The sequence below is a fragment of the Molossus molossus genome, unplaced genomic scaffold, assembly GCF_014108415.1.
Source record: "Molossus molossus isolate mMolMol1 unplaced genomic scaffold, mMolMol1.p scaffold_m16_p_14, whole genome shotgun sequence".
NCBI classification, from domain to species: domain Eukaryota; kingdom Metazoa; phylum Chordata; class Mammalia; order Chiroptera; family Molossidae; genus Molossus; species Molossus molossus.
Genome location: NW_023425349.1, coordinates 34,811,253 through 34,826,875, shown reverse-complemented (window position 1 = coordinate 34,826,875; position 15,623 = coordinate 34,811,253). Strand labels below are relative to the sequence as shown.

At 46.1% G+C, this 15,623-nt stretch overlaps 1 protein-coding gene across 1 annotated transcript; it reads right to left on the bottom strand.

Moving 5' to 3' along the window:
* Positions 1 to 7,894: 7,894 nt before the first annotated feature.
* On the bottom strand, positions 7,895 to 14,331 carry LOC118630083 (protein FAM205A-like). Its single transcript, XM_036261778.1, has 4 exons — positions 14,188 to 14,331; positions 13,510 to 13,555; positions 12,665 to 12,725; positions 7,895 to 11,651 (listed from the first exon to the last, which is right to left on the bottom strand). The coding sequence occupies exons 1-4, from the start codon at positions 14,329 to 14,331 to the stop codon at positions 7,895 to 7,897; spliced, it is 4,008 nt and encodes a 1,335-aa protein (XP_036117671.1).
* Between the last annotated feature and the right edge of the window lie 1,292 nt (positions 14,332 to 15,623).

Here is a 15,623-nt window from a genome sequence, read left to right as displayed (position 1 = left end):
CGGAGGCGGTAAGCATAGGGCCAGGTAAAGATTACTGGGGTAACACCCAGCAGCATTGCCTTGACAGGGTGTGTCTATCTGGTTTACTCTTTGCTTAGAGTCTGTGTCTGCTGTGTAGAGAGGCTGGGGGGTCAGGACTCAGCAGTAAGCTGGAGACACTGGGGATGGGGATGGATGTGTAGGTGACAGATGGGGCTGCTGAAGAGGACAGTGGACTCGCTTGCTGACCTTGACAGTTGTTTAAAAGCCCACGGCCAAGTGGCCGGGACCAGGGATATGCATGTGAATCCAAGACTATCCTTATTAACGAACTGGCAATGGGGCAGAAACGGCAAACCAGAGTTTAGAGGAAGGATAAACAGTGCTGATCTGAGGTGGCTGAGGACGCTTTGTGGAAGAGAGCGGCTTTGAGGGATGGATTTAGATTGCATCTGTGTTTGTGGGTCTGCAAGATGGGTGTGTCTGTGTGCATGTGTGCAAGGCTGTCTTTGTGTCTGCACATGTGCTTGTGCCTGCGTGAGGTGCTTGGGCCTGCATGAGCATATCTAACTCAGGGAGTTCATCAGTCTATGAAGGTGTGTTTCCTGGACATGTCTCCTGTAACTCTGAACTAGTTTCCGTGTGGCATTGTTGAACTTGTGTCTTTCTGTTTATGTATCTGTGCGGCTGGGTGTCTGTGTCCTTGTGTCTTTGACTGTGTGTGAGATTCTGCCTGGCCTCTCACTTTACCCTGCCCCTCTCCCCTGATGTACCCCAGCTGCTACCACTATTTACACAGGAATGGCTTCCTTTTCCTTCCCACTGCCGTCTGGATTCCCATGGGCTTAGCTGCCTGCCCAGGACCTAGCCCCTTCTGCCTCTGTGGCAGGCTTGACCTTGTGAGTGATACACTGTGGAAAGCCCCCAGTATGCTTCTTGTTTGGCCACAGACCCAGAGAAATTGCAGTGCAGGAGAGGGGCAAGGCGGGAAAGGGGGCCAGTTGGCAACACCCACCCCTCCTTCTGGAAACAGAGCTCTGGCCCCTTCCCAGGCCCCCTATTTCTTCCCTTGCTCTCATCCAGACCAAGTATTCAGGGTCCTGGCCTCATTGTCTCTGGAGATGAGAACAGACAGTCCTCTGCAAGCCCAGCAAGACCTGTTAGGGCTCTGGAGCTCTGTGTTCCCCAGCATCTTATGTGCCTGCATTGTGCTCATTCCTATATCCCCACCCGAACTCAAAGTTGTCCCCCCTTCTTTCCTCTCCCTGCAGTGAACACAGGAACCATTCTTGTCTTTTATTCTGTGCCATGGGCCCCTGAGCCCAGGTGGAGACTAGGCTTTGGATGGCTGGTAAAGAGCAGAGGCCCGGCCCCATCTCACCTGGTGCTGGAAGCAGTGTCTCCATGGGTTTTATTCCTGTGCTCATCCAGTGTTTGTTGCCCTCTCTGTGTGGGCTGAGGTGAGCAGGCACAAAAATGAAGCAGATGTGATTTCTATCCTCTAGGACTTAGTGTTTAACAGAAGAAGTAATTTAGTGGAGAAGCCACTATCCTCCACTGCAGGTGGTCAGTTGCCTGAACTCTCCACAGAATTCCGTAGTGCCCCCTGCAGAGATCAAGGGAAGGGCCTCAGAAAGTCAGAGCCATTCACCATGATATGATGGTACCTCAGAGGGCCAGAGATGAACTCCAGTGTTTCTAAATAAGCATTGATCTATTCCTAGCACCTACCACCAATTCTGCAGCAGTACATTCTTAAGTTTGTGCTCTTCATGGGCTTTTAATTCTGGTGTCACCCCTGTTTAGCCTAGAGCAGTGGTTCTCAACCTTCCTAATGCCATGACCGCTTAATACTGTTCCTCATGTTGTGGTGACCCCCAACCATGGAATTATTTTTGTTGCTACTTCATAACTGTAATTTTGCTACTGTTATGAATCACCATAGGAAATACGTGTTTTCCAATGGTCTTAGGCAACCCCTCTGAAAGGGTCAGTCGACCCCCAAAGTCGTGCGACCCACAGGTTGAGAACCACTGACCTAGAGGTTATGCCAGGGTTATGGGATGGGAAGATCAAGGCTTTATCCCTCAAGAGCCTATATGACTCATGTGCTCTGATCATGTCTTCTCTCAGCTCTTGACTTTAATAAGAATTGAGAATCCTGAGGTCTTGATTCTAGCTCATCTTTATGCTCCTAGCCCTTTGTTACTGGATTTAGCAGCATAAACCAGTGCTGGCATGCGGCAGGTAGCATACATGGGAAAGTTCTGCTATACCCTAAATCAGGATGTGTGCACGTTAACCTCTGCCTTTCACCTGTTGCTGCTGTGACTTTTCTGGGATTTTCCCTCCATTCTGGGTCTCATGTCATCTACTTGCTCTGTGGCACGCTGCCCAACTTCCACCCAGCAGGGAGGATGTGCCTGCCACAAGACCTCCTGTGTTCTTTGGGGATACTTTAGGAAAACACCTGTAGGGTATTGGCTCAGCAGGCCTGGGTCCTGTGCCTTCCTGTCCTAGAGGCCACTCTAGGGGCTAGGACCCCATCCCTTAGGCACAGAATCAACATTCTTGCTTCTCCCCATCCTGGCTTTTCGACATCCTTCTAGCAGTGAACACATTGTGCTAAGTTCTGGGGTTCTCTCAGAGGAAGGGAGTCCTCCTCATTTGATGGAGTATTGAGTCATCCTCCATTTTCTTAGGAATCAGTGAGGCAGGGGCATTCCACAGTGCCCCCTACCACATCATAAGGAAATGACAGCACTTCCTATGCTTCCTCCAGCTCTTGGCTCCTCTGCAGTAGGTCAGAAGGTGGGAATGCAGAGGTGCCACCTTCTGGGAGATACAAGGTGTCCACAACAGAGGTCCATCCTGTTCACTCAAGGCAGCCTCTTTGTCTTTCTGCTTCCCATTTCTTTCCTTCCCCACCCCCAAACTCCATTGTCCCTTGCTGAACTCTAGGATGCCAAACCTGCCCTCTTTCTGTATCTCTAGGTTTCATGCATCTAGAACTTCTCTGCAATCTCTCCTGCTGCTTCAGTCTTCCAAGGGTACCTGCTTTACACACATGATCAGCAACTTCAACTATCTTTTTATGCCCACCTGGACTCTCAATTTGAAATTTGACACACACTCCTTTGGCTCTAATAGTTGCCATAGTAACTTCCAGAATCCAGCTCCACCTCTGGCTTTTGGTTTTTGTTCTTCATATCCCTCCCTCAATCCACAGTCATGGTCCCTTCCCAGCTCTTCTCTCACCCTTTTTAGTTTTTGTTCACACTCTCTCATGTAAGAGAAACCTTTCTTCGAAGCTAAGAAAGTCCTCACTCACTTGTGCTACCTTCTTTCTACTCACCAGCAGCAAAGTGTGTGCTTTTAGCCAAGGCCATCCCCTGAACTGGGTCTTGCTCCCATCATTTACCTCTATTGCACATAGCCTAGCAGTTCTTGCCTTGCTCTCCTGCATCATCAGTTGGTGAAATGACTGCATCATCTTCAGCGACATTCAACATGCTGTTTCTCACCTTTATAAAGAAAACACCCTCTGGGTTTCACTTCCCCCTACAGCTATTTCCTCATTTTTCTGCACTTCTGTGGAATCAATCTCCTTGAAAGAATAATTGTACTTTCTATCATAATCACTCTCCTTCGATTCTCTTTTTAATTTACTCTAGTCACACCTACACCTTTCTCATTCACCTGAATCTGTTTTTTTCAATGCCATGAGCGATCTCCATGTTGCTAAATCTAAGGTAAAATCTGAGTCCTCTTCTTTTTTTTTTTTTTTTATCCTCACCGGAGGACATTTTTCCATTTTTTGTTCAGGTAGAGTGGGAGGGAGAGAGAGGAACAGAGAGAGAGAGAGAAACATCGATGTGAAAGGAGCACATCGAGTGGCTGCCACCCGCACAACCGACCAGGGCCGGGGACAAACTGCAACCAAGGTACGTGCCCTTTGCGGGAACCAAACCCGGGTCTCTCAGGACCGCAGGCCGACGCTCTAACCGCTGAGCCAAACCTGCCAGGGCTGAGTCCTCTTCTTATTTGGCCAATTCATAACTTTTCATGCATTCTCCTTGCAATACTTTCCTGTTTTGGCTTCCAGTATTACACATTCTTTCCTCCTTCCTCTCTGGCTTTTCAGTTTCTTCTACTTACTTGTCCCTCCCTTCTCCCCCCATTTCTTTTAAACATTGGAGCATCTCTGAGCCCAGTCCCTTAGATCTCTCCTTTATTTACACTCATTCCATAGCTGATCTTATCTGGTCTCATGGTTTTATATACATCAATCAATCAATCAATCAATCAATCAATCAATCATCTATATATAGCCAGAACCCTCACAGAGGACCATTAGGATTCTGTGTTGAGAACAGACTGTTGGAGGTATAGTTTCAGGAAGAAGTAGGGAGATCAGCTATACTACTGCAATAATTGTAGCAGCAGAGGAAGTAAGAAGTGATTATGTTCTGAATTCATTTTGAAGATAGAGACAACAAGATTTTCTGATGAATTGGATGTGGACTGTTAAGAGATACTACATCAAAGATGACACCAATAATTTTGGCCTGAACAACTGGCAAGAAACAGGTGCCATTAATGGATGTGGGAGATACTATAATAGAAACAGTTTTGGTGTGTGTGATTGGGTGGTGGTGGTAAGATACAGGGAATCAGGAGTTCACTTTTGAGATGAATATTGGATATCAAACTGTATATGTGTTTTTTAAAAATCCTCACTAGAGGATATCTTTCCATTGATTTCCATATGGAGAGGTATGGATGGAGGAAGGGGGGGGGGAGAGAGAGAGAGAGAGAGAGAGAGAATATTGATGTGGGAGAGACACATAGATTGGTTGCCTCCTGCATGACCCTAACCAGGGCCACAACCCTGACCAGGGCCAGGGATCAAACTGCAACCAAGGTATGTACCCTTGAGACTCTGGTCTTTGGGCCGATGCTCTAACTGTTGAGCCAAACCTACAAGGGCAGACTATATATGTTAATTAGACAATATGGGCATGTGAGATTGTCTACCCCATAAGATAATGATCTCCATGGAGGCAAGGCCTATGTCTTGGTGACTGTTGTGTCTGACATAGTTCCTGGAACACAATAAGTACTCAGATATTTTAATTATTGAATGTAAGATGCTTCTCAAGGTCATTTCAATTGTTACCCTTTATGTGACCCTAGGGTTCCCCTCATCAACTGAGTACTTCCTCCTGTGGCTGGACCCCACACACCATAGCATTCATCACATTGATGTAATGATTTATCTGCCTCCTCAGTCCAGACTTTGGACTTAAGTACTAATAAGGTATTACTATGTGCTAGCCTATCCTAAACCCTGGGTATACAAGACACTGTAGCAATTATTCAGGAAAGAAAGGATGAGAAACTGAACTATAAGCAGAAGCAGTCAAAATAGAGGGCAACTTGAGAGATACCAAAATCGGAACCCAGTGACAGACTTGATGTATGGTATGAGCAAAAAAGTGGATGTGTAGTGATACCATTCCCTGACATTGGAAAATAGTTTGATGGGGTGGAGGGTATTTGGAAATTTTGAATTAATTTGCACTATCTTTGGAGCAAGATGGAGCTTCTGTCAGTTAATGGCTCTACAGTTGGGACTCAAAGGAAAGACTAGCATGAAGAAGTGGCTTTGGGAATCACCAGTACATTAACAGTAATTGAGGTTTGGGGTATGGGCATCCAGTTATCCCCCTTTCCCAGATGAAGAAACTAGGGCTCAGAAATGTTAAGTAACTTGTCAAATGTCAGAGTTAGGATTCTAACTCTGATGATTTTTTTTTCCACATTCCATCCTGTGACTTTGACCTTAAAATCTGCATCCTCTCCAAGGGTCACACATTTGGCCTGAAAATCATAAAAACACATGCTTGAAGATTTTGTAATGTTTTCCTTGTGTTGTAGTTTTGTTGCCCTTTGTTCATATTTATCATCTTTCTCTGAAATTATTCTCTGGCCACTTCAGTCAAAAGTTGTCTTCCAAAAATGACCCAAATGTTTTACTCATACTTAAGTTTACATTGAGGGGAACAAGCACAGCCTTGAGCTATGATGTTCTACCATGGTCTCCTTCAGCGACTGGGGTTCCAGTATTCCTTCCAGAGAGACCAGTACCTGCTCCATCCCAGTTAACGGAAGGTAGGACAGGATACACTTTGTCTACTTCATGACTCTTCAGGAGGTCAAGGGAATATGAGTGTGATGGCCACTGTTAAGAGATCCAGTCTGTGGTCAGGGTTACAGAGGCTACTGGTAGTGGTATATTACCTATTTGGTGATGGTTCTGGGAGTTAGGGGTAAAAGTATAGGCCAACTGAACAGAAAGGAAAGAGCTCTAGTTATGTCTCAGTATAAGAAATTATTTGGGAGTCCTCCTAAAACAAGTCTGTATGAGGAACTTCATTGAGTCTGTGTGTGAGGGAGCATTTAGACAAGATATAATTTGATGGTAGAGCTTGCATTTCTTAAATACTGCTTACAGATCTCAGCATGCCTCTCAGTATTTCTCTCGGGTTTTACCATTTATACCAAGGATTTAAGAGAATTTCACATTATATTTCCATTAATGATAAATTTATTTCCCTGAAGTAGGAAATTTGGACATTCTCAGAGAGAGGCCAAAGTGGCCACAGTCCCACTTTTGTTCTGAGCAACTATCTTGTTGTTAGAGACACATGTGTACCATTAATTTTTAGATTCCTGGCCATATTCTGTGTTTGGTTAATGGGACAGGACAATTTTCCACAGCCCTTAAAGTTTTCTTTTGAAATCAAGATGAATAGTTCTGGTGTTTTCTGAAATGCGATGGAACATTAATGAAGAAATGAGAAAGGATGACAAGAACCAATGACTGGAACTGGTGGGCTTATACAATGCAGTCTTTGATTGTGGAAAGGACAGGAGTCATCCTCTGGGAAAGTCACCAGGCGAAGGCACCAGGTATATCCTGGGAGAGGGTACAGCTGATTAAGTTAAATACCATATAATATACATGAAATACATATCAGTTTCTGGCCCAAAAACTCAGACCTCTGTTTATATGCTCCCCTCCCTGCTTCCCTCCTGCCTGTTCTGGTGGGTGAGAAACAAGCCCCTCCCATAGCCTAGTGTGATCTTCATTCCAGGACTCACTCATTCCATGCAGATGGCAGGCAGTGGAGGTGGGATAGAGGCAAGAGAGCTACAGCAGCCTCCCAGATGAGTTCCCCAGAAAGATCACACCATTAACCAAGAGGGAGCAGAGAGGGGGAGATTCTATCATTTACTTTTGACACTCTATCACATGAGCTTCGTGCTTTTGAAAACATAAAGCACCCCCTCAAGACGGGAACACTGCGGCACTTCCCTAAAAAGCTCCTCTCCAGATGTGGCCATATATAGACATCATCAGTGAATTTTGCCTGTGGGATTCCTTGCCACACCCTCTTGTCGGTACTATCCTCAGGCCCACGGATACCATGAGAAGCCATGATAGAATTCAAGTCAGACCTTTACTTTCAATGTACCTTAGATGAGACGCTTCCTTCTCTACTCAAGTCCCTTTATCCACGACCCAGGGTAGGGCTGGGAGGAGTTGTGTGATATACTGACCCTGCTTATGTGCGGGTTAAAGCTCCTTCCCTATATAGGAAGGACATTTTAGCCTCCCTCATGCCTTCCCTTAACACACCACAGTGGAGAGAATGAGCCAACAGACAACTCTTTGCTTAGAGATATACACTATATTTTGGGTGGTGCTCTGCCCCACCTGACTATTAATGACGACGACGGTAGCTGTCCTCTTCAAGGGATGCAGATGTTGGGGAGCCTACAAAGTCCTTTGATTGTGCTGGGTCTTCTTGAGCAGGCCAACATTTCTCTCTGAGGTGAGAGTTGAGAGTTAGGGTGGGTACCCAGGTTGGGAGGCACAAGCCACTCTAGGACAGTGCCGAGGGCAGTGGCGGGGGTGGCCCAAGCTTGAGGCAGAGGGGGGTTTATGGGAGCAGAAGCGGTGCCGGAGCTTACAGTCCGGGGACTGAGAGCCATCCAAGGAGGCCAGGCCCACCTTCTTCTCAGTGGGGAGCAATTGGGCCTTGGAGTCCCCTCGTGTCTTCTTCTCTGTCTTAGTTTGCTCCCCGGGACTTTTGCATGGAGCCAGCCTCTTTGCTACACTTTCTTTTCTGGTGTTGGCCACTTTCACAGCTGTCAAAAACATGGATTCCTTGTGCCCTTTGCCTTTGGCCTTGAGGTTTATAAGCTGCAGAAAGGATTTCATCTTATTTCTCAAACCCAATTCTGGAAGGCTGTGAGTATGGGCTGGCATCACCTGCTGCTGAAAAACCTGAACTTGCAAAGTTTGGCCCTGCAATGGCTTATGCTGAATGAGTTGGGCCTGGACTGGCTGGTCCAGTGGTGCCTGGGGCTCCACAGCCTGGGCATTCTTAGGAATCCTTACTTGTTTGAGGCTGACATTGAGCCTGGTTTGACTGTCTAGCAGGTCATTCTTCTTAGATTCTTTGCCCCCAGGGACTCCTAGAGGTAGCTCTGGGGACTTAAGCTGAGGGCAATGCTGGGAACTGTGTTGACAAGGAGCATCAAGGCGAAAGCTATGTTTCTGTGGCCAGGGGCTTTGGGGGGTCCTGTTCAGAAGCATCCTTTCAGGCCTCTGGGCTTTAGCAGGGTGGCTCTTTACTCTTGTTGAGGAGAGCAGAAACCCTGCATCTCCTTCTCCATGGTATCCTGCCAATTTGCTTTTCCCTAGGTCCTCTTTCTTTTCAGCCAGCATGGGGATTTGGGCTGAGTCCTTGCTCTTGCCAGGGCTTTGAGCCTCAGGGCTCCAGGCCTCCTTCAGGCTGGGGTTGTTCGGACTGGCCTCCAACTGAACACAAAGCACCGGGCCCTCTGTCGTGTCTCCAACTGGCTGTGACATCTTGGAGGGCCTGCCGGCAGAACTATGGGGTGCTGCTCTGGAACTAGGTTGTTTCTGGTTCTGCTGCACTGTCTTTAACTCAATGGCCAGCTGTTCCTTAAAGTAGAGACATTTTGAATCTGGGACATGGGGAGCGTCTGGTAGGATGGGCCGTTCCTGGAACAATGTTTTTTCTTGGTTGTTTAGACTCCCAAGAGACTGCTGTGTAGATGTGTTCTCTGGGATTGCTACAGTTTGTTCCCTGGACTCCATCGCCTTTGCGGGAATTCCCCATTGTATCTCTAGGATCTTCCTTCTCAGGTGAAAATTTAGTTTGTTCAAGATGGGCTTGAGTAAGTAGGGCCTAGCAGGCTCTGGCTGGCTTTCTAGAGGCTCCATTTCAACCATTTCTTCCACCTGTGCTACAGGCTGAACCTCATCTGCAATTTCTGCACAAGTCTCATTGGTATCTTGCAAGCATGGCCCAGGACTTAGATGCTGCTCTACAGGTAAGACCATTTCAGTCAGAGGTTCTGTTAAGATCTTGACAGGCTCAGGGACCACCTCTGTGATTGTAGTTTGAGTAGTGCTTGCTTGGGCCATGGCCTTGGAAGAAGGCACATAGTAAAGAGGAGGCAGCCCTGACAAGAAGGCCAGATACTTGTGCCTCAAAGTCATCTCCAGTTTCTCAGTGGCTTCCTTGGACAGGGCTTGGGGTAGCTTAGGATGTTCAGTGACAACATCTAGTGAGGTCTGTTGTTGCTGATCAAGAACTCTCAGCATCCAGGGCATAACTTTCTGTTGTTGGTCAGGGTCGGTTGCTGCCTGTATCACCAGAGGCTTGCTTTCTGCGATGCAGGTGAAGGGAGACATTTCGGGGCCCCTAGGAATGATGCACTCACAAGACCTATACACATGGGCAGGGACCTTGCCTTCATGGATCTGCCCACATTTGGAGTCGATGTGGCTCTGCAGTATTGCCTTGACCTGGTCAAATAAGTGTGGCATGAGGACTGATGCTGGTTCTTTAAAGGGTGAGAAAGAGTCACCGGCACCAGTGGTCTCTGTGTCTGAGGGTGGGGGAACACTCACATTGGCTAGGGCTGTGCTGCTCCAGGATGGAGCCTGCTGATGAGTGGGGGACAGGATCAACTGGAAGGACTGCTGAATCATGTGTGGCAGGCCCCAGCGATGGTGAATCAACTGCCTCTGGAGGTGGAATTCCAGTAGCCTCCGGGTATGCTCGGGCAAGAATATTTCCCTTGAGAGGATGGAGATGGACTTTCTTAGCTGGGAAGTTTTCACAGTCTGAGGAGACTGGGCTGTGTCACAGGACTTAGATAGCACGGGGCTCTGTGTGTGCAGAGCTCTCTGGAAAACAGCTGGCAAAACCCATTGACGCTGGAGCGGCCTCTGCAGCAGGTGCCACTCTAAAGCTTCACACTTGGCCAGAGTCAGAAATGGGACATTGATCAGAGCTTGTTGATGGTCAGATGGCATGATCCAATTTGGGGAAGATGGAGAAGAGTGTGGGGCTGACTGGGATGGGACTTTAGGCAGCAGAGGGGTGGAGGAGATCCCCTTGAAAAGAAAAGGATCCTTCAAGGGGTGCTTGGACATGCTCCTGTTTGTGGAATGAACTTGAGAGCCCAAAAAGGTGTCAGCCAGAGACTCACTGTGCAGAAAAGGGAGGCCACAGAATAGTTGGATAGATTTCTGTTGTACATGACCCACTGAGTCATTAGGCTGTTGCCCAGGAAGTGGATAGAGGCCACTTAAGTCTTTAAGGGCTTGAGAGGGCAAGGTTAGAGCCACATGGTTTGGGTTTTGCTGGTAGTAGTGTCTTCGTATTGGGTCCATAATGGACCATTCAGAAACCCAGAATGCTTGGATAGCCTGGCCAGCCATATATGATCCCCAGGTCTGGTGGGAAATTGTTGCAAATTTCTCTACAGAGAATTCAGCAATATCATTTTGGATGAGAGAAACTGGTTGGTTGTTTACAGGTTGGTAAAACAGTGAGGGGCTTGGCATAAGCTGCCTCAGGGACTCCTCTACACGTCTGGGCAGCCCCCACCTCTGGAAATGCATCCATTTTTTTACGTGTACCTCAAGAAGCTGCATGATTTCAGGACTGGAGAATGGCAGAGGGGTGGGGAGGATAGTGACCATAGGCAAGGCCATAGAATGTGTCAGGGTAGTGATTTCTTGGTTCAGGGTCAACAGAGAGACCTCGGGATGCAAGGGCTGCTGATCTTGGTTTCCATACACCAGGTTGCAGTTGTTCATTAATATCTTCTGCTGGTTAGGTGTAATCCTAGGCTCCACAAACCTTGAAGAAGACATAGTCTCTGGATCCATTGGAATTTCTTGCACTTGAAATGCTTGCTCTAGTTGGAGGTGTTCAGCCCTGTAGTCTTGGATGCTAACTGAAGTGACTGACTGGACAGGTGACCAGGTTAAGGATTTCTGATCCATTAATTGTGACACTAAAAGGGTGTCAGATGGAAATGAAAGCTTGGAGTGCAAGGAATGATGCTCCAGACTCTGCTCAAAAGACACACTGGACCTGGACAAAATCTCTAGGCCTGAGGAGCCCTCTGATGATCCCAGTGAAGAGGGATATATCAGGGTGTTCTCACCCACCAGCAACTGCTGGATCTCCAGAGCCACAGTGTTGCAGGTTTGGCAGTAGGTATCTGCACACAGGAGCTTCCGCACATTTCCCTCCTGAGGAAGCCAGCTCTGGCTGGAAGAGAAAACATGGCAAATGTTAATGATGGAGTGACATCTACCTTTTAGGAAGTTGTTGCCTGAAGAGTGACCCTGCCCTCCCTAGTCCTGTTTATCCTGGGGCCTCCCCCTGACACCCTGGTGTTTACTCCTATACTTTTCTTTCTAGGAAAATGCCATTCAGGAAGTTATGGTGTGCTGGTATGAGGGTCTGGGGTTTGTAGGGCAAGGTCTGAGACCATCCTTGGGAATACAGGGCCATGAATAACGGGGAGGTGGGGTGAGTTCTCTGCTGACTCATGTTTAGAAGTTGAACCAGGAGAAGGAAGTATGGCAGATGGGGGAGCCACTGGTTAGCTGATGCGGCATCACTGGATCATCACCTAGTAGAACCTGGATTCAGTCTCATTTGAGGCTAAGAAGGCCACAGCTTGGTAGTCAATATTTCCAAACTCTGGAAAATAAGGTAATTTTGGGAATTTTGCATTCTAAGGACTCTGAGGAGTTGCTGTATCTATAAATAACATCTCTTGGAACCAATCCCATTCCCTAGAAATTTTAAGAAGAGTATGATTGAGGGCTCCTGATTGAGGGCTGTCTCAGGAACTAGGCTCCCTGAAGACAGAACCAAAGGAGGTAATGTCAGTAGGGTTTAGGGGTCTGCTTTTGAAATGGTGTAGCTATAGGAGAATATGACAATGATGATTGCACTTATTTTTCTATTGGCTGGATAACTTGCCTTGTGGTTGAGTGCAAACCCATGTAGGGTCTTTTATGAATTAAGCACTAGTCAAATTCTGAATTCCAGGAGCACTGTGAGCTTAACCTAGAGCAAAACTGGGAGACTCCTCCCTCCTGAGATATCTGAGCCCTCTTTGCCCTGGTAACTCTCTCAACCAGTGCTCCAGCCCTCACTATGTTTGACTCCCTCCCAGCCATCATCCCTCTCCTCATCCCTGTCCCAGGCCAAGCAGAGAAATCATCACAGTCCAGGCTGGAGTTGGGAGACTACAAAGAGCAAGTGATCACCTTTTCATGACAGAGAGTAGCTCCCATGGTTTCCCAGGTTCTGTCCAGGAAAGTCTCCTAGCTGAGAAATCAGGTGACAGTGTTACATGAAATAAGAGATGATACAGAGACAACCTATAGGAAGCTGAAGGCCTTTGAATGTGAAGAGACTGAAAATCCCAACAAGCCATTGCTCTAAGGCATGTCTGCGTACAGCTTAACCAGTTACAGTGTGCTGTCCAGGACCTAATCTCATTAGATCTTCACACCCACACTGTGAGTGAGGCAGGATCTTCAGGTGCTCGTTTCATGGATAAAAGACTGAGAGATGAAGAGACTTCCACAGGGTATTTGTGTAATATAATGAACATAACAGTCTGAGGAATAGGGTAGTCCCAGAGATGTGGAAGTGGGGTACAGATTGACAATCCCCAGAAGAGGGAGTTGGGGGGAGAGATAAAACACAGAACTTATATGCATGTATGCATGAACAATGGACATAGACAACAAAGCTGGGGACAGGGCAGGGAGGGAGGGAGAAGGGGGAATCAGTGGGGGGAAAAGGAGAAACATCTGTAACAAAAGTAAATAAATTAATTTAAAAAAAACACTAGTAAATGACACAGCTAAGGACTTCTGCCCTACTTCTTCATTCTTCATTCCCTGGCATAAGGTGGAGAATTCTGGAACATTCCCAGCCTCTAATTTCCCACCCAAGAAAGTCTTCTGGGAGAATTTGACACCTTAGGGTATTGAAACCTTTAGTGGTTAGAATACCCGTTCCTGGCACCAGAGATCAAAGAAGGACAAAATCCATGGGAACTTTGCCCACAATGGAGGGGAGTCAGAGAAGACTGGGAGTTTACCTTTTGATGCTGCATCTCTAGCCTTTTGCCTGAGTTTTCGGTGACGCTTAAAGACAAAAAAGTTAGTGTGTGAAGGAGGGACATTGTTTTCATTTTTATATCCAAAATGAGACAAATCTAATATACATTTAAAATCCCTTTCTATTTATCTGGCTGTATTACTTTCATTTCCATCTCCATCTCCATCCCTTTTTACCCTAAAATTTCCCTTCTCTACTTGTTTCTGATTTATTTCAAGTCTCTTCTGTACTCTATATCTCCCATTTATTTTCAGAAGAAGTTTTATGTGAGGTTAATGATGAAACAAGAGAAAGAGTGGAACAAATTAAAGGGTGTGTAGGTCTAATACCAAAGGACCTCTACTAACAAATACTTTAATGGACCACTAACCAGAAGAATCCCCCATATTGGGAGGTCTTCTGAGATCTAGTGATGTAGATTTCATTAAAGCTAGGTCCCCATCCATGGTTGATAGAGAGGTTCTTAATTTCTCAGTTGGAATACATTGCAGGGATAGCCTGGTAAGGAATTTTTTCTAGCCTCACAGAAGAAAAGTACCATATTAGAGTAACTAAATGTATGGTATAAATTGATAAGGAGGGTAAAGGAGAGGCTCTGAGGTCTTAAAAGCTTCTTATCTGAGGCATTAGTTCAATTGTAGTCATAGTGTTTCCCTACCTGACAGCAGCTCCTTTTAGGTTCTAACCTTAATCCTTGGTAACTCCTTTTCACTTGCCAGATAATTAGGATAATAATGAAGATGGAGCCATAGGCATATAAGGGATGCATCAAATCCCATAGAAAAAAAGTAGGGTCCAACATGGTTTAAACCTCAGAAGTGTGAGGAGACTATCCGTCCCTATATCTAGGTCACTAGATCCTAATGACTCCCAATGCTATGCTTTGTCATCTCCACCTCACAGAGGATGGAACCAGGTCACCAGACTACATCACAAAGCCCTTCTGTCTCACAAGGCAGATGTAGTGTCAAAGACTTTTATGTCTTAGGGAAACTTGTGTGGTGATTCAGTCTGTCAATTAGGGTGTCTGATTGTTATTAAGGGTTACAGAGTCAGAGACTTAAGGTGCTCACTCACAGGCTGTCTATGTCCGTACTTTGTCTTTACTCACCACACCCTACACCACCTTAATGGTTTGGCTTTCTCCTTCATGACAATTGTCTGATCACCCATCCCCAGAAAACTGAGTGTTTAGGGACACAGAACACCTCTTAAAAAACAGGGACCAAAAAATCTTCATCAACATCCCCACCTATACCGGAAATATATCTGAAAAGCACACACAAGCTTATGGAGGGCAGAGTCTGGTTATGACTTGGAAATGGGAGAGCTTTGATGTTATAGGCAATGGAGATAGGATATCAGAGGTCCATGAAAGGGACCATAGCTGATGTGGCAGGGAAAGGCAAGATGGTTGTATCCCTAAATGCCATTGTGGGAGGCAGAAAGGAGTATCTCCTAGTCTATGTGGACATAAGCTTGCAGAAGATGGATGGGAAGAGATTGTAAACACTGTGTTCCACAGAGACACACTAATGAGACTCACATATGGAGTTCTTTTAAAACTTGATTTTCTAGAGCTGTTTTTTGTTTGTTTGTTTGTTTCACCATGTTATACAACTCTATCTGCTCATGGAGATGACTACCTGCAGAAATGGATTAGTGGCCACTTCTAACTTAAGGTCATAAAGTAGTTGCTGATCTGTTTGGTGTAAACATCTACTCTGGATGTCTGCTGTTTGCCTGAAGAAATACTTTTTTGTTATTGTTGTTTCTAGTTTTTTACCTGGATATTTGAAACCATAAAGCAGGCTTCTTATCTTTTAATTCTTCCCCAAGGCCCATCACTCATATGCCCTGCCCATTTATTTACACATTTATGTTACCTTCCCTACCTCAGTAGATATTGTCATATTTCTCTAACACTCTAGGATTTCTGATTTCCTTGAGAAAGTCTTGCCCTAATGACTTGGTCTCACAGTCAAGAAATTGTGAGCTTAGGAAGATATAAAAAAGTGAAAGCACATACCTTGTTCATGGATTGGAAGAATTAACATTATTAAAATGTCCATATTACCCAAAGCAATCTATAGA